Source organism: Microchirus variegatus (assembly GCF_963457635.1).
Source record: "Microchirus variegatus genome assembly, chromosome: 23".
NCBI classification, from domain to species: Eukaryota; Metazoa; Chordata; class Actinopteri; order Pleuronectiformes; family Soleidae; genus Microchirus; species Microchirus variegatus.
The window spans coordinates 8,702,989-8,727,365 of NC_139824.1; the positions used below are offsets into that span (position 1 = coordinate 8,702,989).

Consider the following 24,377-nt stretch of genomic DNA (forward strand, 5'->3'; position numbering starts at 1 on the left):
TCTTTTTTGGAGTTGACAGACTGGACGCAGCTTTTGCGTTATTCTGCCCCCCACAGTCTGAAGATGTATCTGCATTTAAGGGGTGTCCCATTTCTAAGTGACAAAATAACAGCCAGTTAAGAGATTAAGGGTTGAGCTTGAGGGTTAAGATAGGAATTGGCCCCATGTTTGACAAACAACCCCCCAAATATTCACAATATAATAATAGTTTTCTAATACGAAAAATCATAACAGAGAGGCTACAGAAATATAAAATAAAATCATCAATTAATATAGCTTTGGTACAGCAGAACTGCCATTCGTCCCGTCTTCCATCTTGGCCTGTTAGAGACCTTGAATTTTTCAGAACGTGTAATCCTCTTGATGCTGAGCAAGTTTTTTTAATTTTTGCTTAACCTCTGTGACAGGACATACACGCACGTCTCCACTCATCAACAAATACCTGCCGTAAAGGTGATGAGGAGGCACTTGATACTACACCATCTGCAGGTGAATACTAAGGGGGAGCAAAGCTTTACAAAAAGTCACTACAAGGAGCTTTGGGTTGTACAGGCTGTTCAGGTTATGTACAACTATAGGTTGTGCAGCTTTGGCAGAGCTAAGCTGTTACTGAAACAGCGAGCGTCCAGAGTGCACTGCAGCACATCGAAAAGAACAGAGACCACAAACTGTGAGGCGAGACAGCAGGGGTCACACACAGAGATTAGACAAAGTATGCAGGCGAAACACATCGGTTAAATCCAGTCGGCTATCCATTCACAGGCCATCAGTGAGGACCAGATTATTGCCAACAGGACTGTGAAAGACACGGACATGACGAAGGTCAGAGCTGGGAAGTGTTGATACTAAGACAGGAGAAGACAACCAGACTCTGTGATTCAAGGCTCCCATTTCTAGAGGTAAATCACAGAGAAGGTGGATGAAAAAGGACCACAATTGAACTGTCAAACAAAAACTTTGGTAACCATGAGATTCAGCAACTAAAACCCCACAATTAAAATTAGTTGCAGCTCTATTGAAGTGTCAAGTGTTTCTAGGAATGTTGCCCAATGAATATGATCGGGGAGATTAACGATGCAAATCTAAGCACACACTTTCATCATCTGATCTCATGATTGAAGTAAAAAAAGGTACTCATTAAGAAAATCACACGTTTGATCACATTAAACTAACTGGTGTAGAACTCAACACACCCGAGTATCTTAAATTAGACAAACTAATACCAATATGGTAACCGAGATGCTTCTTAAGAAAAACAGGTTATTAGAGCCTTTGAACAAAATATAACTGTCCTTTCTATAGCAAACATCATAAACCACAAGAGTTTCTATTAAATATTTAGCATTCAAACACTGGTAAACAACCATCAAACAACAACTCACAACTCAGATGTGCAAATTACTCTGCATAATTTAAAACCCCCACCACCGTAAGAATGTGTACTTTGAAGCCAATTGTCTTAAGGTTTACCACAGCAGATGACTGCAATGCGGAACCAAGACAAATTATGATAATCAATATTTTCATTAATTAAAGGTCCCATATTATACCCTATTTAACCTAGTTCCCTGGTGTCCTAATGAACATGTCTGTGACATGCTTTGGTCAAAATACTATAAGGATGAAGCACCACAGCAGTTCAATCACCCTGCCAAAACAGCCCTGTTCAGAACGCTCTGTTTAGTAGTATCTCTTTTGGTCCACCTTAAAAAAAGGAAAACGAAACTTGAGGAACAGGAAATTACATCAGCCACAGTGGCTACTGGGAGCAGCTAGCATTTGGAAAAGTGATCATTTGCGGACTTTAGCAGGCACATTGCCGTCAAATAACATGTATCCACTAGACGGATAAATTCTCTGAGGCTGGAAGTTTGTGTAGAACTCTGTGCTGCACTGTGGAGGCAAGAACATAACTTTTCGCAGAGTTCTGGTTTTTGGATACCGTTGTCCTCGCCAGCACTCTCGCAGACATGATTTTGCATAATATGGGACCTTTAATTGAGAGGGAACAGTTCCTGCAATTATGAATTCTGTTTTGTGGGGCTGCTTAGAAACTATAAAAAAACTAAACTCTCTGAGCAGCAAGTCTAAAACAGGTGGGCTGCACCTTTCAATCAAAACACAACGGTTTAGTTTCTAGAAGCAAAATCTCAGCAGAGTTGGTGCATGAGGCAAATCTGACATTCACAAACTGATTGCGGAAGTTCCAGTTATGTAGTCAAATGTGCGTGCCACACTACACAACTGAGAGTAATTATTTAAATGGATGCAAAACGGCATGCATCGCAGATTAGGTTTCCTTAAGCTTCATGTCTTCAAGTAAATGATGTTTATTAGACTGCGACACATTTCCCGAACAGAGGACTATATATCTGTTATCTGCTCCTACCTAAGAAGAGTGGGAAATCTTCAGTCAGTGCCTCCCGGCAGCCACACAGCAGGTGGGAGCAGCACACAGCTATCCACTGTGCTCTGTATGTAAAGCAACGCTACAACACAAATCTATAACCCTCCTCAGCTTGAACTCAAGCAGCGGTTATCATCCTGATCATATGAGACGTCAATGCAAAGGATTTGACATATTGTGAGCATCACATGGATGCGTTTTCATAAATTACATTCAAAAGCTCCAAAGATTGAGTTGAGCCACAGCAGATTACCCTTTTAAAATCGGAAAAAAAGGTTCTCGTTTTCAGTTAAGAGTCTCAGAACTGTTTGGCTGATGTGCGTGCTGCTGGGTAGAAGGCAGTCTGGATGTGTGTGTGCTCCCTGGAATGAGACCGCTTCTCAGAATAGCCAATGGCAGATGCCTTCCTCCCCTCTGTGTTATTTGGAGCCCAAGGGCAGCGGAATCAAGCCTCCCCGCAGTGTCCTGTGGTGTGGTCCTTAAACTTCAGGACGGAGAGAACGGGCTTGAAACTAGGGGAGCACAAAACCATCTGTCTTCGAAAGCTCACGCAGACGGTCTGCGTGAGCCTAATAACTGCACACGAACGCATCGAGGCAACGCCGTCAGACGCCCAGCAAGCAAAACAATGTTTAGGGCCACAACTTATAAATTAACCACATTATTTTCACAATTTGTTGTTTATTCTACACATTTTTTGAGTCGTAACTCTAAGTTGACGTTGGTAATCTTTATTTAGCCAGTTTTTCGGGCAGTTTAATTTTTCTGTAACGCAAACATAAAACACTCTTATTGCATCCACATGAACAGCTAAGTAAGAACGTAAGACATTAATCTTTCTCCAGCTTTGCTTCAGCATTACAATGTGTTGCATCAGTAATGGCGGAAGAAAAAAAAGAAAAGAAAAGAAGAAAGAATAAAAACTTCAAACGATTCACGACTTTTTTGTTCCGTCAGATACAATATTCTGTAACTGGCTGTCCACAGACAGGAGGAAAATGGTTGAAGTCTGAGTGACTGTGTTTGTGTAGCAGCATTGCCTTTCTTTCTTTCTTTCTTTCTTTACAACACTTATCTATAGAGAGCGACACCAGGAAAAGACAGCTGCTCCTCCAGGGCATTCACTTAATCTAAAGTGATTCACTGAACGATGAAGTCAGGTAGGCAGCAACATTTGGTTACCAATATCACAAGGCTGAAATAATGATTAAGGGAAGAGAATTTTAGTTATTTCAAATAGGTGCTAAGAGCACAAATCCGAGTTCCCATGAAAGATGCTATTTGTGGCTCCGAAGAGAGCGTTTCTCATCATATGTAGATTTGCTTTCTCCTCCAATTGCACACCTCATTATAAAATTTAAAAGTAGAGTAATAAATAATTACAGGACAGTGGTGGGCAGAGAAAATACATCTGAAAAGAAATGAAGCAGCAAAGAAATGGTTGTAATATTGCAACTAATACAATCAAAACTCAACATCGACTAAGGTGGATGCATGGTTCTGGTTGGTTCTGAAATATTAACTGAAAGGACAAATCAGAATTTTTTGAGTCGTCCTCAAACTGAAGCAGGACCTTTGAGCAGTATCACGTCACTGAAGATTCATCATACGAGATACACTACCCTTCAAAGGTTTGGGGTCACTTAGACCTTATTTTTGAAGGAAAAACATATTTTTTTCAATTAATATAACATTAAATTGATCAGAAATACATTCTATACATTTTAATGGAATATGTACATAGGTGTAGAGAGGCCCACTTCCAGCAACCATCTCTCCAGTGTTTTAATGGTACACTGTGTTTGCTAATAGAAGACTATTAGCAAACACAGTGCAATTATGAAAACCCTTGTGCAATTATGTTAACACAACTGAAAACAGTTTTGCTGGTTCTTTGACAAAAGGGCAAAATTATTATTTTGAATACAAATCATTATTTCTAATCTTATCCATGTCTTGACTATATTTTCTATTCATCTTGCAACTGTTTTGATGAATAAAAGTGTGACTTTTAATGGAAAACTTTTGAACAGTAGTGTACACAACTCTTAAAGCCTCTGTTGGTTGACAAAAGAAACCGTTCAGACCAAGACTGAAAGGGGCCAACAATCATATACTGCACCAAAAAATAAAAAAAATAAAAAATAAAGGAATACAAAGGATGTGACTGCTGAGAAAACCACAGGAGACCCTTAGAGCTCTGGTTAAACTTACTTAAGAAAGTTGCGACACACCCTCTGCACCTGCTCAAACAGCAAATGCGTCTTGCTGATAGTTGTTTATATAGACATAGCTGCAATGGGCAAGTCCAGATCACCTTACTCAACAGGCCTGCAGCCCAGGGAGTGGTGGGTGAGAAAGTGATACCGTCAACTTAAATGTCCTGCTGTTAATGTTCTATATCTTGATCACCACCTCCCTTAACAGCTGGATGCTCCTTTTGGATCCAGGAAATACAGCGTGGATGCGACTGGTCACGTTTCGATTAGAAATTTAACCCAGGACTGTTTTTATCAGCACGGCAAACTCAACGTGTAAAAAAAAAACAAAAAAAAAACACAACCTAGCTGAGGAAGCTGATATGTTTGTGTTCATTTAAACATTTTAAACTGGAACCGGAATTTCAGGCAACTTTGGTTGTAACGCACCACAAAGAACCCCAGAGAAATCCCAGCTATGCCATTCACTGGAGACAGCTGCCAAAACGCGCAGCAGAGTCCACGTGGCTTCTGCTCGGCACGGCGCAACAACTCCATGCACTGGGTTTATGGGACCTTTATCCTGCGTAACAGACTCTGTAAACAACATGGAAACTCAAGATCCTTTTCCCAGCCTGCTGCCTCTCACTCTCTTGTCTATTTAAACAATAAAAACAAAAGGGTTCTTGAGGACAGTGCCCTTTCCATGCAAACAAAAGTGACTTTCTGTACCATTTAAAATCACTTCATGCAGTTATGAATTATAACAGGAACACGAGTTGGTATAATACATTTATCCTAAAAAGAAGACGCTTTTATCTGAAACCAAGAAGAGAAAAAATGTCACACTGAAGTCATTGTGAGGTTGACATTTGTTTCTATTTAAGTCTTTGTCTGAATCTCTCCTTCTTCTCTTCCTAACCTCAAATTTTTCCTATCATGACAAACAAATTTATTAACTGTTAACTGAATCAAACAGTTTTAAGGAGACATATTTAGTTTGTCTGTTGTGTGTCAGGGTTTTAATACAGCCGTGTATTAAGATCTTTGGTGTTTAAGGTTTAAATTTATCCAAATCAAGTTGACTGTCGAATGAACAAGATAAAAAAACACACAGGAAAAAAATGGTGAAAAGACTTAGTTTAATGTTGCATCTCTTATGTCTTTATATTGTACTGAAACTGAGATCTAACGTTACTGTTACATTAATACGGTAACCTTTGGAAAATCTAGTGACGACTGGTTGTACTTTTTGTTTTAATCTTTTTAAATAACATTTAAAAAATGAGAAAAAAATAAAATATACTTGCAATACAAGTACAGATTTGTACCTGAATAACTAAACCCAAAAGGATTATGTACCATTTTGGTTTTATTAACTTGAGTATGGCTGTACCACCATTTTTATTTTAATGAATAATTAATGCAAAATAAACTCCTGCATGATTCAAGAGTCAAGAGAGTCAAAAAATATAAGAATTTTGTGAACAAAAACAAAATGTCTACATTGAGTGCAAAAAACGCTTAGATTAAGCAGCAACAGAGAGGTTTAATCTGGCATACGTACGTTTATCTTTCACAATCGACCCTGGCTTCTTTTGAGAGGCAGCTTAGTTAACACTGGAATCCAACTTAATTAATTTTCAAGTCACTATGCGCATTATGCCAAAATTAATTCAGCCGGAATGTCAGAGGAGACTTTTAATTCAAGGAGCATGACTGTTACAGCTCACATCACGCAATCTAATTCGCTCTCAAAGAGGGAGAAACTTATGTCCTAGCAGACGTAGAAGTATACCATAAAACCATTGATTTCAAATAATCACCCCAACATAAATAAAATGCTTTAAAAAAAAAAAAACTTTACTGGTGGAGATGGCCTATATCGACTAACAAAGTACGTTTCACTTATTTGATTTCAACTACATGACTGAATATATCAAAAAAAGATACATAAATACAAAAAGCGGTTTCATGGTTTCACTGCGATTAGCGTCTTCTTTTATAAACGTAACCTAAAAATAGCCTTGTTGCCGACAGCCATTTTAGGGATATATGTTGGCGCCGTCGTGTCATCTGCCATGGGTGGAGCCGTGGCGAAGCTATTCGCCAGTGTATGGAAACAAATGACGCAAATCAGACCAAATAAAGGCAAATAAAAATTTGATTTGACGTTTACTATTAAACGTGACTCTTCAGCGAGAGAGAGACCTGGATGAGATTTTAAGGTTCTACAGATCCACCAAACCATATGAGCAAACTAATGCAAACAATAGTAAATACTCACCCGTCTGCGGCAGAAAGGCAAACCCTGGGCAATGATGTTGATGCTAAATATCTTGAGTACTTTCTGAGGGGGTAGCGGCTCCGGGGCCATTTTCTTGGACTTTAACAGGTCAGGCTCCTGAGAGACGTGCACGGTCTTCTCTTTCACACAGGCAATATTTGGCATCTTTCTCCGGGCCCCAGACGAGAAACGGGGAATAGGGCAATGCCGCAGCATTGCAAAACAAAGCGCGGTGTTCAATCGATCATATCCCAGAAGACGCTCTGAAAGTTGGCCCGACCACTGCCGTACGCAAGGTATGATTTTCTTTAAAAAAAAAAAAAAAAAGGAGTGACTTATTTGGACCTCGCAACCATCGTGCAGCAGACGTATCAATACAATGCTCGCTAAGCCTCCTCACCTACCTACTCAGAACTCTTCTCCCTGCTGACTGGCACCCTTTAAAATATCTCTGGGGTGTGAGGTCACCACTGTGCCCAAGCCAGCAGCTGTTGTCAGGGCCTGAAAAGAGGATGGACCAACTCCCACTCTCCTCCTCCCTCAGACAGGGACTGTGGAATCTGCTCTAATGACCCTGGGGTGGTGGAATGTGTACCAGCCGCGGCTCGACGCAGAACACTTGTCCCGGGAACTTCCTCATTGTGGTCATTCTCTGACCCTTTCCTGGTCCTCCCAACTCAGAGGCCTGCATCATCGCCAAGTACAGGGACTGGACCACATGACAACTGTCCACATACACCAAAGCAACAGATTACAACATATCTGATGTTGAGGTGGGGGTTTGTGAAATAATTGCTCTCGCTCACTCTTCCATGTACCAAGAATCTCAGTATCGACACCGGGAAGCCAAACACTGGGCGTATCTTTTGGGAATGGCCAGTGGTTAAATCCTTCTGGACAGAGCTTCACAAAGTATTAGGAGCCATGTTTAATACCAATCTACCCAAGCAGTTTTCCACTCTATTTTTCGGAAATTCGGATTCAAAGGTCAGGCAAACTGATGAATATTTATTTGGTATTTTGATAACCGCTAGTGAAAAAAGAAAAAAGCACCGACATGGCATTGGTTTCTCCCTGATCCACCCACAATACAGGAGTGGATAGGTAGAGTAAACGACATTTACCTCATGGAACAGATGACCTTCTCCCTCCGCCTTCAGGAAAACATATTTATCAAACTGTGGGCTAGATATGTTAGTCTTGAACAGACAGAAGTAGTGAATGGATGACCCTGTAATGCTGTTTTTATGCTTTATTTCTGAATGTTCTATTTGGACTAACGACTACTTTGTATTGTTACTTTTATTTCAACTTTTTTTTTTAAACCCTGGTACACATTTCTTTATTTGCTCTTTTAGATATGTCTCTTTCCCAATTTGTTTAAAGTTCTCAAACATAATTTAATTTAACTCGTATGTTGAGTGTATTTTGTTGCATTAAAAACAAAAAATCCAATTGTGAGCGGGGTTAGTACCATTAGCAAGTGGGACATGTGCATTTAAACGTGGATTTATTTCACAGAGAGAGACAACAGGATGTCACTGTTTTTTTCCCAGTGAAACCTCAGCACCAAAAGGAACACAAATGCGAAATACATGAAAGTGAGTGTGTGTACGACATCCAGAAATGGTGCAATGTCGGAGAGCTGAGAAGACTTCTAAGTATTGTGCTTTTTATCCACGGGACATTAATATGCAACGGAGCACAGCCGACAATCACTACTGAATATGGATAAATCTACAGATTGACTGCACAGTAAGAGACGGCCTGCATTGTGCACATTTAACGTCTGAACACATGGAAACAAAAAGACCGACAGGGCTTAACCTCTCTTCTATTCTCACATGCGCCATTGTTTGAAGAGGATTACAGAGGCAGAACATCTAACAGAGTACACTGGAGGGCCCTGACGCATCACGCTGACACTCAGCCATTGGACGCCATCGAGTTATTGTGGCCGACCAACACCCATAGATTTTACAGTATGTTCAGCACAACTAGAGGAAGTTGGCCCCATATTGGTTAGGTAGCTGATCAGCTTATTGACCATGTTGAACTGAGGCAGTTGGTAATAAAGCTGTCTGACTTGATGATCAGACCGGCAAATATGACACCAGGATTAAGCGAAGGAAACTTAACAATGTGACTATTTCACATTTAAGTTATTCGCTGTGGTTTTAGAGCAGCAAGTTTGTTCTTAAAGGCAAAGAATGTGATTTATGTCAACTGTGAGTTTTCCCACTTTGAACATTCAACATGTCTGATAAGTTGTCCTTTGTTGGCACAACTTTTAAGTTTCGCTTTGGTGTACACATGACAACTTTGTCCTTCAGCACAACAGAAATATAACTGATCCATAATCCCTGTTTCCACCAAGCGGTACAGTTAGGCACAGTTTGGTACAATATTGTCAAATATTGATGAGAGAACTGTACCAGCTTGGTGGAAATGAGGCTATATATGGTGTATAATTTTCACATTGAAAGCATCCGACTGTCAAAAACCCTAGACGTACGCCTTTGTTATTTAGTTTACCTGCATACATATCACCTACATTTTCCATTTTCCTGACACTTGGTCGACATGCAGTTGACCAACACCCAACAAAGGCCTCTGTGAGCGTCGGCTTGTTTCCGACACCCTGTATACTAGACCTTGTAGAGGTTACATGAGCTTTCAGACTAATCTTAGGTTATCACGCTATGTGACAAGTCACGGTGTTCCAGTCTGCTAAAACATGATCGGCTCAAAGTAACTCGTCAAAAGAGCGAGCCATGAAAACATATTTACCCTCTAGAATGCTTGTCCTCGATGGGTAATGCAACATTTTCTCAATCTTAACCACCATCTATAGTGCTATTACCAACTGATCCAGGAACGAACATAGCATGACAACAAACACCAAACCCAATGAAGATTATTTTGTAAAGTCTTGAAAAGGCAACAACAATCGTTGCTTCCAACTTTGAGTAGAGGAACGCAAGATATTGTTATGTTCTTCCACAACAGACAGATTTGAGTATGAAGCTACAGATGTAGCTAGACATCGTCTACCCTGTAACAATACTGTCATATACACCAACGTAGAGTCAAAAACCAGGGCAAATTATTTTGTCTGGTTTCTTTTAGTACCGTGTCACAGTATTACTGCCTGGTCATCGAGTTTGCATTCCCTAATGAGACATCAAGACTGCTGGAGTGTCGGAGGGTCAAGAATGTTTGGCTTCTAGTAACTCAGTACTCTTACAAATCACTCCCAGCTTTTCAAAACAGCTGAGATGACAGGGCATGGTGGCATAAATAGGCCCCGTTAAAGAAGGAAAGTGTAGTATGAATTTATTCACATTAAAAGGTTAACGGTGAATCTGATAAAGCGAAACTGTTCGAGCATCACATCAAGATTTATGAAGAAAGAAAAATGCACGTACACGATGCCAGTTATTGACTCAACGTTCGTACGATGCAAAAAGTAACTGAACCAATAAAATTGTTTTAAAAACTCTTTCAAAATAAGTCACAGACTCAATGGTGAGCCACAAACCAATTACCAGTTTAAATGTTGAGGTTGCTCAGTGTAAATTATAGTCGCAACTAAGCACAGAAGGTACTTTGTAAAGTGGTACGCAGTTATTTTACCTCTCATAAGAATGTATTAAATCATTGAGTTGAAGTAAATGTAGACCAAACAGGGTGCTACCATCACTTCCAGCTTATTAAACATGTAAAACCTAGTTTTCAGTAGTTTAATAATTAACAGACCGGCATATTAACCGGGATGAACACTTTATGTAGCGCTCTTATCACATCAATGTAGCCCGTTTCACTCACATTATTACAACTCTGGAGAGAATAAGATGATTTACTGTGTCCTAATGACAGTAATCAGCTTTTCAACATAAGGGATAATACTGGTGAGGTATAGTGCTGAGCAATAATTCAACAATAATATGATATAGTTCTCGGTCGTAATGGTTTATATATGGAGAGATATATATATATGGAGAGATATATATATATGGAGATATATATATATATATATATATATATATATATATATATATATATATATATATATATATATATATATATATATATATGGAGATATATATATATATATATATATATATGGAGATATATATATATATATATATATATATGGAGATATATATATATATATATATATATATGGAGATATATATATATATATATGGAGATATATATATATATATATGGAGATATATATATATATATATATATATATGGAGATATATATATATATATATATATGGAGATATATATATATATGGAGATATATATATATATATATGGAGATATATATATATATATATATGGAGATATATATATATATATATATGGAGATATATATATATATATATATGGAGATATATATATATATGGAGATATATATATATATGGAGATATATATATATATGGAGATATATATATATGGAGATATATATATATGGAGATATATATATATATATGGAGATTTATAAATTAATATATATTATATATATATAAACACACACACACAATACACATATATATATATATATACATATATATATATATATACACACACGTGTATAAATACATATACATACATACATATACACATACATATATACATATACACATACATATATGTATACAGACACATGAATATATACATACACATATATATATATATATATATATACACACACACACACAGTACACATATATGTATAAATATATATATACAAATATACACATATATTTTAAGAATAAATATGACATATTAAATTAGATTAAAACCTCTCCCACCCAACTTATAAACCAGTCTCAGTGATCGGACATATACTGTGATGATTATTGAGTGATTAAAAACGTTTATCCTGTTAACCTTTTCAGCCATTTATCATACGAGTCCTTATACTGTCGATTATACAATTGCAAGGAAGATACAGGTTGGAGGTGGAGCATGACATGAAGCAGGGGGCTGTTAAAAAGTGGTTAAAGTTGACAAGAATAATATTATGCCATCCTCATCCAATTTACCCCCACACTATATTTGTTTATACAGCAATGAAGCCTATGAGTCTTTGCATAAAAAAGATGAGAAATAAACAAACCTATGGGAGGATTAACCCTTATTCATCCAGCTGGACAATGTCCATATGAAACAAACAGCAGGTCATTATTAGGTAAAGCCTGCAGTACAGTCTGTGCACAGCTGCAAAAATGACCCACACCCTGTGGGCCAGGGATTACTTTATAAACTCTAGACACATGACTTTCAGACCGCTGCCTCCCTCTGGTGTCAGTGACCGGGACAACAATGTAGTACTGACAAATCCCCCAATTATCCATCACATTTCTCTGTAATTTAACATCTCAATCATGTCAAACGTACCCATAAAGAAGCAACAATAAAAAATAATAAACATATACCTTCCTATTAGGGGTTGAGTAAAAACCCAAATTTAAAAGGGAGAGAGTGATAAGTAATGAACAAGTGGAGGTGAATAAGGCTCTGATGAGGGCTATTTTAGAAATAAACTGTCGTCAATATACTGGTAGTGACTCAAACTAGTTGCATTCACGTGGGAGGATGAGAACACTGATCCTTTGTGGCTCATTTCTGCCTGTGTGACAAGGCCAGTGTGTGGGAGACACCACCTACAACAAGCAGGCTGTCTTTTCTTTGGAAAAAAATATTTAATTAGGAGGCAATGAAAAGTAACGTGTAGGTGAAGGAAAACGACAAACTGCGCGTGCTTCATGCTCGCTGCTGGGAAAATAATTTGGGTTGATGATTTGTTGCACGTTCCTGTCTCGATCAGAATACTTTGTTAATCCCCACAGGGGAAATGGATAACACGGCAGTAAATGGAGGAAAAAAAACTCACTTTGTAAAGAGCCTGCAGTACAGTGCACATACACAACATATTCCTTTTTATATTAACACACATTATATCCTGATTTAATTCCGATAAATCAATTATTTATACAGCAAGTGTCACTGTGACTGCCCTATGACCTTATCATGTCCTCCAGCCTCGCCTCATCATAGCTCTGCAGATCTGCCATTTGCCACTAATAAATGAGTCACTATGAGACATCTAATCCTGCAACATCACTTAATGTCTTGGTCACAGGCCATAAGTAATACACCGAAATAAATTCTAAGACGGGCAGCCAGCGGTGTACTGCTGCTGGGAGCCTTAAATGGGCAGACTGTTTCTGTTTATTGTCATAACTTTTAAAAAGGAATCAGCTTGTTATAACGAGTTTAAGTGTTGAAGATGCGCTTAGTTTGAGTACAAATATTTATTCAAAACGCGAGTTCTAATAAAATGCAGTTGTCCTGAAATTTGGGCTATTAAAATAGAAAAGTAAAAAGCATTCAATTTCCAGTTGCGTAAAATAAACTGCACTGAGACAGGAAGGAGAAAAAATGTTTTACCTCCCACTCCAAATTTGATACAGCCCAATAACTTAAAGCTCACTTAATGTTAATCTTCACCTCAGTTACGAGTTAAGTAGTTATAAAAGTAAATGTGTATTATTCACAGCTCGTTGGACTTTCCATTCAACAAATCTGTCCTTTAAAACCTGTGAATAATTTAAGAAGTGAGAGAGGTTTGAGGATTGTGGCATTTGGGTTATTGACCTTTAACACTTACCTTATACAACCTTTAACATTTTACCCTCTTCCCAGGGAGTAATGTATACGATACAATATGCAGATAAACACTTGTCCGCGCCCCCACAACCGCACGCATATATAACTATCATGTGACACACACCCTCTTCACTACTTTTGAAGACACACGCCTGCTTAAAATGTTAATCTGAATGATGTACAGACTTGACGGGGGAAAATCGTGTGCTGAAGCATGGCTTAAATGTAAATGAATAAACGATAAACGATTAACGATAAGGATGACCTGGGAGGATCACCAGGCGATGGAGCGTCTAATTCTGGTAACCTGAGCCTGCAGCACCTGAAGCCTGGAACAAAGTCTGCTCTCACCAGAGACGTGTAGAGACATGCATACAAAAAAATCAAATCATAGTCATATTGCAGGCTTTTAACGTCTACGTCAAACTTTTACACATCTTGTTGCTTAGGGTTTCGTCTTGTCGGTCACACCCACACCTGAACATATCATTTATAACCCCACATGGACCGGCGACACATGCCTAATCCATATATGGGTAGTGAATCTGAGCCTTTACTATAATGCTGAATCTTGTTGAACACGAGCTTGTGGCAGCTGTCAAGTTGCACACACGAGATTGTGAGCGCTCATCGCGAACATATACATTTTATTTATCATGTTACCAACTGAATACTATGGCTACTTTCACTGGGAAGTACTTGGTTTTGAAAAAGTACTAGATAATAATCTAAGTTTAGCTCCAAAATGCAATCTTTTCATATGTCGAATTATAAATTAGGGCTGGGCGATATGGCCTCAAATCAATATCACGATAATATTGAGCAACTCACCTCGATTAACGATAAATGAGCGATAAGTTCGAAGTTGCTAAATGATGTCATCGCCTAATTTGCATAATTGACAATTTGCCTGATATAAGCATGTGCACCAAAAAACACAAAAGTCTCCAATAACACCAGAAAGAGTGGGGAGAGTTGTCACTAGTTGCTTTTGACAAAAAAAAATTGCTAGGAGGAGTCAAAAATCAGGATTTAGCGTCAAAGTCGGCAAGTTGGCAACACTGCTACTGCACCGATAAATTTTCGATATATCGCCCAGCCCTATTATAAATACATTTTTGGATTTCAAAGCTCTGTTGATCATGTCTAATTCACATTAAAGATTTGTTCAATTGACAGGCAATGAATATTTCAAAGTGGATTAAGTCCAACTTAATCTGTGCAGACTAAACATAAGTGTCAGGACTCATAACATCAGTAATGGGGTACCACAGGAGTCTATCCTCGGTCTCGATGTTATTATTTATTATAGAAATAACATGATTAACTCTGGCTCAACCTCAGCCCAGACTCTGACTCATTCTTAGTCTGTCAGACACAGATTAAATTGGGGCTTAGACTTTTCCCCAAAACTGATCCCAACAGTGAAAGAGACCATATTTGCCGAAGCAGCTCTAAACAAAATGACATTACAGTAAAGTACATAATTGGATAATATACAAACTCTGGAATCTAGGGACAATGCAAACAGGATTACAAAAAAAATGTCATGTCATGTAATGACACTCATCAAAACAATGATTTATGCTTCACAGATTAGTGAGGATACAACAGCAGCCTCCCAAAGGTGGCACTCCCAATTCCAAGCATATGGGATCCACAGCTGAATAAAATGTGTATATTCAGCATCAAAGCCAGCTGACCTGCTACAATAACCAAGACCCTGACAAATCTGACAGCTGTGTCTGACGGTGAGAACACACAGGGCCGTCTGCTAAACTTAGGCCAGTATAAGCAAGGACAATATCTGAATCAAAGGCGCATAATAACTCTATATTGAGACCAAAGCAGGTATGAAATCCAATACAGGAAACAACTGTGCCAGTTAAGGCACAATGCTCTTCAACAGCATTAAAAGCATCTCTTCAATGGCCTGCTTACCATTGTCAGACAAATGTGGACAGGGTTGTTTCAGGAGACTACACCGCTGATGACATATCAGCTTTAGTCTGTTAACTACATTATGATATATGGATGAATAATTGAATGAAACCTACACCAGAGCAACGAGCATACATTCTACTTCCTGCAGTTCCTTCCATTCATGTATTAGCTTTCAGTTTGTGTTACAGTGTTAGTGTTACTAGGAGAAATATGCTAAGCAATGTTTGAAAACCCCCATGAAAAACCTGTATTCTGGATTAATAAACAAACTTCACTGAGAAAACAGAATTAAAAATGTTTTATGAAAAGAAGACGTGATCCCTTTAGAATAATGTGGATCCAAACCATAGTCAATCCTTAATCTCACTGCAGACTTCTCCAGGTACCACAGATTAAAAAAATTCTTAAAAATAATGTTATACAAGTGAAGGCAATGCTCAACACCAACTCAGATGAATAAAGACTAAAAGCCTTATTTGAGCATGGGTAAGAAACCCTGAAATATCTTACATCAGTAACTCTTTGCCTTTTTTGGACTCAAACTGTGGCCAACTTGAACAATTTGTCCACAGAGCTTGGAGGTAAAAATGCAAGGCATTCACATGACATCAACCTACCAGCAGGACAGCTGCAAAATTAATAGAACCAGGCTTTTCAAAGACAATAGAATGGAAAATTGTGCTGCAGCCAAAGTAGTCCCAAAAACTTTAGACTCGAGGGTAGATGGACCATATTTCTGAATCACTTTAATATTTGTATTTGTGGACTTGTGCCCTACTGTCAAGTGCTGTTTTACACTGCATGGTAGAATGCAGTAGCACACTTGTGGCAAAAGATGGAGCTGTTGTTTCAAATATACATTGAGTGTCTGTGCAGTGTGGGGAACTTTTCACAGTGGTGAAGTGATAATCAAGTAATGCCAGGCAGTGAGAAACGTCTGTGAGAAAATGCTGACTACAAAGGTCCAGTTCACCCACATTACACAGTGTTACACTTTGTTGTGGTGGCATTTTGCCATGTAAATGGATTTGGTTTGGATGTCCATGTCCTCTTGTCACATTTTAGCCTCCAACCAAATACACTGGGGATAATTCTATGTTTTTGTGGTGCGATTGAAAGGAACAAACAGATATGGAAACCCTTAAAGTCAGATAAAGCATAGGTTATGTATAAAAAACGGTTCAAACAGCTGTGCTTACCTTCTTGTTGGAAGAGCTTTGGTGTGTACAACCAGAGTCCAGGTTGTTATTGGGGGCAGAAACATTGTTCCTGAGAGAGGGAGACTGCAGCCCTTCTTCCCCTTCTCCTTCCTCTTCCTCCTCTCTCCCACTCTCTGCCGAATGTTCAAAGTCATCACTGTCTTGGTCCATCTCTTCCTCGTCCTCCTCTTCCTCTTCCTCCTCACCTTCTTCCCTCTCCTCTTCCTCCCCTCCCTGTTGCTCCCCTCCCTCTGTCCTCTCCTCTGCCTCCTCTTCCTCTTGGTGGCTGCTGCTGTTGTTGTTCTCCTCCTCTTCCTCCTCGTCCTCGTCCTCCTCGCCCAGCGGCTGACCTCGCAGGCGCCTCTGCTCCGACTCCCACATCCACCGGGCACCTTTCTCCCCTCCGTTCATCTCGTTTGGAGGGCCATCTCCGCCATCCTCCGCTTCTTCGTCTCCATGAGGCCCGTTGCTGGCTCCTGACTCGCTGTGCGCCCATGGTTGCTCTCTCCCACCGTCAACCTGCGAAGCCTCAGACTGTGAAAACAAACACAGTTTCTCTCAGACTCATGAAAATTCTGCTGCGCTTATATTGGGCTTCATCGTTGTTCATGTGACTCTACATAACTTTCATAAACAAACCCTGTTGAATGTCAGTTCGGCCTTACCCTCTGCTGCAGCTGCCCTTCCACCTCTACTACCCGGTTCATGTGCTCATCCTCATCGCCCTCTTCTGCCGCCTGCTGGGGTGCCCGGGCTGTGGAGGAGGCGTTACCTCGCACTGCCGGACCCCCCGGCCCCCGACTCCGCCTGCTGCTGCTGCCCCCCGACAGCAGATCCTGGTTCATTTCCAAAAGCCAGCTTGCTACCTCCTGGACCTTCGCTAGGCTGTCTGAGGAGGAGAAGGTCTTGACATTCTGCAACACAAAAGGACATTTTATATACATTTTGTTTGATATTGATTCTGTTATAACTTCTGCTCCTGAGGCAAACATTATTTCACTGCAGAAGAGAAGACTTATCTAAGATAAATCCTTACAGCCATGTGTATACTCGGCTACATTTTCCCTCCAAAGTATGTCTTCATATTTAAACGCATTCTCACTATCAAATTCAGGTATCAAACATTTTCTCTTGGAGACGCTTTTGCTGCTCAGCAGCAGACAATGAAATAAGGTGGGCGTGATTGTCCTTGGCTTCAGATCACACAGCATTGGACACTCGCATGAGGAGGGATGGGTAGCTAATAGTATTCCAACTTCCAACAAAATCAACTGTCCTTAAAATTAGCTTTCTTCTTCTTAGTGATTTGGAAAATGAAAGTTTGTTTCTCTTCATGGTTGCCATGCATTTACCACTTCTGATGGCAAAACAACCGTCTAATGGCTCGGGAAATCTCACATTACAGTGGCTCTTTATCTACGACGTGACAGCTTCAAATTCTGATGAACAGTCACAGAAGCACCAGTGCAGACAAGAAGCCAAGTTGAACAACAAGCGCTTAACAATTACACATTTGCAAAATCAACTTCTCTCAGAAATGCATTTGTTTTGATTAAATATAAAATGAATCACTGCGACAGTGACATCACAGTAACAATAACAAATGAAGACATTAACTCTCTTGAATTACAGTTTCTTTCAGTTGGTGCTTAGCCCTACAATTATGCACTAATGACGCAGCAAGGGTCGCAAATGTAGACAATCTATTCAATATGACAGGCACAATGCAGGGATGGTTCAGAGGTGAGACGATATGAAGGAGAAGCAAGCAGAGTAGCAACTATCAGTGTCAATCTGATAACTGCAATCGTTTACCATTTTCCAATTCCAAATATGTCTAGAACCAATTGGCTCATTGGTGTGCATCACCGACACAAACAACAATCTTCTTTAGGCTTGTAAAACAATCATCTCCACAAGCTACCCATCAGGATTCAGGTAAATGTTGAGCAGTATATATTAATATAAATATATATTTTTTTTTTCTAAAATATAAAAAGCTGCCTCATAATGCAAATCTCTGCTAACCCTTACAGGTATGCATATAGTTTGGCTTTTCGATTCAATTTCAGAATGCACCTAAAATGCACTATAACCAATTGTTCAATGTTTCAGTACTTATTGAATAACATGCTGTTCTCTAACAAGGTCATTAACCACAAAAATCACAACAACTGTCTGATGTAATGGTTCAATTGAACCACTAAAAGTAAGTTCTGGTTCAATGACAATTTGTATTCAAACAGTCGTCTTCATCATGATGTTCAACTTTTGGCATCATGAGACAGAGTAAACACTTTAAAATTGATCAAGTTATTGAGACATGGAAATGTTTTGTTGTGGTATTGCCACCACTGTTGTAAGCTCTCGTTTGATATAAAGAAATTATCATTGCATCCTTCTTACTACTTACTTAAATGCCCTGCTTTCATGGTAGAATATCACTGTATCATGAACCTTTCATATGGAGTTTTGTTGTAGGATAGATTTCTTAGTCAGTCAGTCTGGGAAAGTTGGAAAGTTGTCTGCTACATTTAGCTGCTAATACTAAAATAAATACAATTCGTGTACACTAAGCTACTGCTGCCTTTCAAAAATCAGGACAAAGCACAACTGTGAGCCCTCAAATCGACGTTCTTCATGATGTGAAAGCAGGGACTAAAAGGACACTCAGCCCAGTCTATGACTTGAAAACATTTACATTTCCTAAAATGAATCCGCAGCAGATCGGAATAGCAAGATATGCAAGCAACCCATGCCAACAAAAATGGAAGGAGTAAACGGAAGCCAAGGCATCAAAGAAGAATCTTGTGGAAGAGGAACAATAAGCCTTTTCAGTCACTGCCCAGATGAGTAACGCAAAATATTTTGTAAATTTTTAGCAGAAGAGACATATCAATTATCCAATTTCATGGTTTTGGTTCAGACTTTGACTTTTGAGCCTCCCTTTGGTTAATCTAAAGCTGTGTTTCCATCGAGTAGAACGGTTCAGTTTGGTACCCTACGTATTTTTTGCATTTGCATTAGGAATAGTACAAAAATATCCCAACCACTACGGTTCCATTTTTTGGCTTTTTCTTCCCTTGGGGTATCAGAGTAATATGATATGGTAAGGTCAGGTTTGAGCTCCACCCACAACAGTCAACAGAAAAAAAGTCGCTCCCTTGCGAGTGGTTTTTTCTTCAACACCCGCAATCTATTCTCAAACAAAGCTCGACATCGTTTTGAGAAAAAAAGCCACAAATCAAGTAGGACTTGAGGGCTGGGTGCTCTCCATAGTTATCTATTGTGTCGCATTTGAAGTTTTCAGATGTCAGCGCACAAATATGACATTATGCTACGTGTCTAGCTGGCGCAGCCCACAACCCTCCCACCAAGTAAAGGTACTGTTCTCAGTCAAAACACAACCTGAGCCAGGGCTTCACGACACACAAACCATACCATACTAAAGCGGTGTTTTTAAAGCTGTTGATGTCTTGAAAAAAAACTATTGAAAAGGTGAGGTTATGGTTGCCATTTATTCATGTTTTGCAGCTTCCATTACTCTCATCTCATTTGGCCATTAACCCTAGCCCTAACACATGAGCTCAGAGACTGATAACTGTATTATAGAGGTTCATTTTTGACTGTTAAATTGAATATAGTCCAAGATATTGTAGTTTTACAGGAGGTGCCCGTGGGTGTTTTAAAATCCCACATGAGGTCTCTGGCTAATCTCAACTGTGAGAAATTAATAATTAGTCATGCAGGGGTACAGTTCCATATCTCAGAGCGTACTTCGTATAAGATAACAGATTTTTGCAGACTCACTTTCTTTATCGGTTTCTGTGCTAAAAAACAATTGTTTTGTGACCTTGAGGGAGAAGTCAAAGGTTCCTTCTCCAAGGCTTCTTCTCTTTGGTGCTTAGTCCCAGTGCACTGGTGGGAAGCATTAGACTGATCTCAGATTGCACAGCCTCCTTTGGGACTGTTCATTGCTGTGAGCTGAGAGGAAGAAGGCTATGAATAGCTTAAGTTGTCCCTGCCTTTTACCGGAATGACCGAGGTTCTGTAATTAGTTTCCTTAACATGGCATGAAATTTGTTTGCTGTTATTGTTGCTCAAACAATTGTGATCCGGGAGATGTGAACATACAATAAAAGCATGATACTGATGAAAAGGAACAGATGCGACACTCACTTGTAATTATTTGTTTGCCCCAGAGCTTCAAGGTTCTTTGGGAAAAAAAAATGTTTTTTTCCATTACAGTGTTATTTAACCTTCAGTCAAATTATTTATTGAACCACATGCCCAATTAAATCGCTCGACAGTAACAGCATGTACGCCTTTACAGTGTTCTCTTCTGAAGTGGTTGAAATGGTATTTTGGTGCGGCCGACACAAATTGTGCACATGGAATTTTGTATTGCACACACGCTCGTTTCATTCATCATCCTCCAAGAGCTATGAAGTGGACAAAAATAGCTTTGCAGATCTGAGGAGTGCAGGTGTGAATTTGTGTCTCCTGGAGCAAACAGGTGACACAGGTGGGCAAAAGATAGTCATAGAGGGAGAGTCACAGTAAACACACATTTTCTTTGAAAGAGGTAATGATCAAAGACACATGCTTAGTTTGAGGTCAAAAACACAGCCATATTTGTATTAGCACTGACACATGCATTTATCTTGTTGCTTTCTTGGGGTGAACCAGCATCACCTGAAACATTAAAGCTGCTCTAATCAATACTTGAATGTCTCAAAATTACTAGAGCCTTGAGAAGATGTACACATAAAACTGGACAATGAGTAATGTAGTATGAAATGATCAACTCTCTGGGTTAAATCGGCTTGTGAAAACAGTGGAGCAAAACAAAGTAAAGTTAATAAATATAGTTTATATGGGTGGGGGGGGAATCGATTCACACAAGAATGGCGATTGTAATCATCCACAATTCTGAATGGATTCATAAACTTAATAAACCACACAAAACACCAGTTTGGGTTATTTGTGTAGAGTTTATTTTTGTAAATTCTTGGAGAAAAGGCAGCTAGCCTAAGCTTTTATTTGTGCAAGTTATTTTTGTTGTACAGTAAGTAAGTTTTTCTTACTTTGCCTTTGTGTGATTACATCATTGGAAACAGTTTATTTAAAAATCACATTATCTTATCCAAACGGTATTGTTTTGATGCCATAATTTGCCTTAACACACTATGTGAGAGACCCAAAGATTCACATCCCTAATAGTTTGTATAACCATCTACTATTTGACAGGATAAAATATGAAACATTTAGTGATCACAAGCTCCATTCAGCTACCGACGTTGGTCTGCATCTGTGTAAAAAGAACTGCTTATATGTTCACTATTAAAATTAACAAAGTTGCCATTTTTCTCATGCCCCCAGTGGTGAAAACAATGGAAGTGAAATTCTAATGATGATTTTATCAAATCAGTGCATCGTACTTTGACAAAAACAAAGCTTAAACTTCCATTAAAGCTAATGTGGATCTGAAACAAATGGAAGCACATCCTGCCTGTGTTCACTCAGTTTGTTTGCCAGTGTGTGGCATTCCAAGTCAGAGACGGCGTCTCAATAACTCTGCCTTTAATTGTGTTATTTCCAATGGTTGCTTAATGGCCAACAGGCTTTTTCCTTTTCTTACGAAAAATAAGATGAAGTGTAGACAGAAAAGCATTGATGCTGTGTGTGTGTGTGTGTGTGTGCCCTGCAGCCTGGCAGCACAACATACACCCAGACAGTCACTGGAGAAGCTGCTAATGGGGAGGGGTTGGGATTTCTTCAGTGTGCCATGCCAAGTTGGCACTTCACAGATAAAGCCACAGCTGTGGCGCACACACAGACTTTACTTCAGCCCTGTGCACAGACTCAACATGGGCCACTTCAGCAAGAGTAGTTGGGTAGATAAGTACAGACGGAGTTCTTCACATGCTGCGATACATTATGAAGTAGAAGATCTGGAAAAACATCTTGACTGTATCTTTGTATACCCCTCTATTTTAAGTGCAGTGTTAATGTACTTTTGGCTTTTGTTGTGTTGAAGTTTTAATGGTGTGTGTTTCCAGTTGTTGTATTATTAAGAAAGTCTCAAAAAATGCAAACTGACTATCAAATTATTTGGTTAACCCTTGCCATTTTTTCTTCCAGGTTCCAGGCTGTTTGCCTTGATGGACATTTATTAAGTTACTGCAAGGATGTTAAAGAAAGGAGAAGCCGGTATTAATTAATGTAACTATTAGGGAGGATGGGGTTTAGGAAATGCCATGGATAACGGATAATAAGAGCAGGTGGGGAAAGGGACAAAAATGGGGCAAAACTAAAAACGTCAAACATATTAAGTCTGTAATGACTTGTGGAGAGCCGTCTACTGACATTTAACATCTCACCTAATGTATTAAAATTATAAGTCTGTCTTATGCAGCTTAACGGGCAGTTGAAACTATATTTTTCAGTTCATCAGTCATTGGCTGATGGACCAAAGAGTTATTTTTGAAGGGTATCTCAAAATGTGAAGTATCTATAAAAATTACCTTTCCAAATCATTCATAATTAAAATGCTTGCAAGAAGAGTGTGTTTTTGATGATGGATTGTGGGGGGGGGGGGAATCCAGGATGACTCCAGTATGACAGTGATGTCCACCTTTAATAAGATGAAACATGACTTAAAGGAGGATCAATCATTCCAAGGCTACTGGATACAGGTGGCACCTGTAACCTTGTTGAGAATAAGGAAAGAAAATTAGAGGACTGTGCTGAAACCCCCAAAATGGCAGCGATAAATCACACCAATGTGACCTTAATAGAAGCAGAGCAATGGAAGGAGAGTGTGGAGAAAAATGTTGGCTGTTCACAGAGCACACGGATACAGATCGAGCACCAGATTACAGCTGCTCCATTAAGATCATCAAATATTAACAGTGGGAGATCAGTGACAACTGAGCAAATTATATTAGTTTGACAACTAAAGGATCAGAACTGAAACAATTATTAATCGATTACCAAGTTAATCTTCAGCTATTTTGATAATAGAATAATCGGTTTGAAGCTTTTGTCCATGATTTCTGATCGTTTTAGCGTGAATGTATGTTAATATTTTCTTAATTTCTTTGCTCCACAACACAAAGAAATAATTTGTGGACAAAACAAGACATTTGAGAACATCATTATTTCCAGGTTTAACAAACACAGATTTTTCAGCATTTTCTGACGCCAAACGATTAATCACCAGATTAATTGATTATGAAAATAATCGTTGGTTGCAGCTCTATAAAGGATACATTATTCTATATCCTAAATCTAACATGTAACATGAGCAAATTAAGATTTAATGAGAATTCTGACTTTTCCACTTTTTTTTTTCTTTGACACAAAAAATGAGATGAGAGATTTTGCCTCCTAGCCTCTTAAAAAGTCTGGCATTGCTATAAATACCCAGCTTTTGTTGAAACCTTTGTCTATTCACTCAGTTCAATGGTGAAGCTATTAATCGCTGGCTCCATTTCAAGCTGGTGCCCTGTGATGTCTCAGAGGAAGAAAGTGAAACCTCAATCCCTGAGATGCTCAACAAAGAGACATTCATTTTGCCATGAAGCTCTTCATCCGGTGACAATGCTTTCTCTGGAAAACAAAGGACTTTGGGTATTATTTGGCCGGATTT

General features: G+C 39.0%; 1 protein-coding gene across 4 annotated transcripts in view; it reads right to left on the reverse strand.

Moving 5' to 3' along the window:
- The window catches only part of fbxw7 (F-box and WD repeat domain containing 7), an 87,952-nt gene that overhangs the window by 54,898 nt on the left and 8,677 nt on the right, over nucleotides 1-24,377 (reverse strand). For 2 of the 4 annotated variants that reach the window (XM_083909711.1, XM_083909709.1), the window contains exons 1-2: nucleotides 7,297-7,424; nucleotides 6,893-7,198 (exon numbers count right to left, since the gene is read on the reverse strand). In XM_083909711.1, the coding sequence (XP_083765837.1) occupies nucleotides 6,893-7,108 (216 nt within the window). In that variant the 5' untranslated portion in view covers nucleotides 7,109-7,198; nucleotides 7,297-7,424. Of the gene's footprint in view, nucleotides 1-6,892; nucleotides 7,266-7,296; nucleotides 7,425-16,723; nucleotides 17,258-17,388; nucleotides 17,638-24,377 lie in introns of those variants that run through there. The other 2 variants (XM_083909708.1, XM_083909710.1) reach the window with 2 other exon arrangements.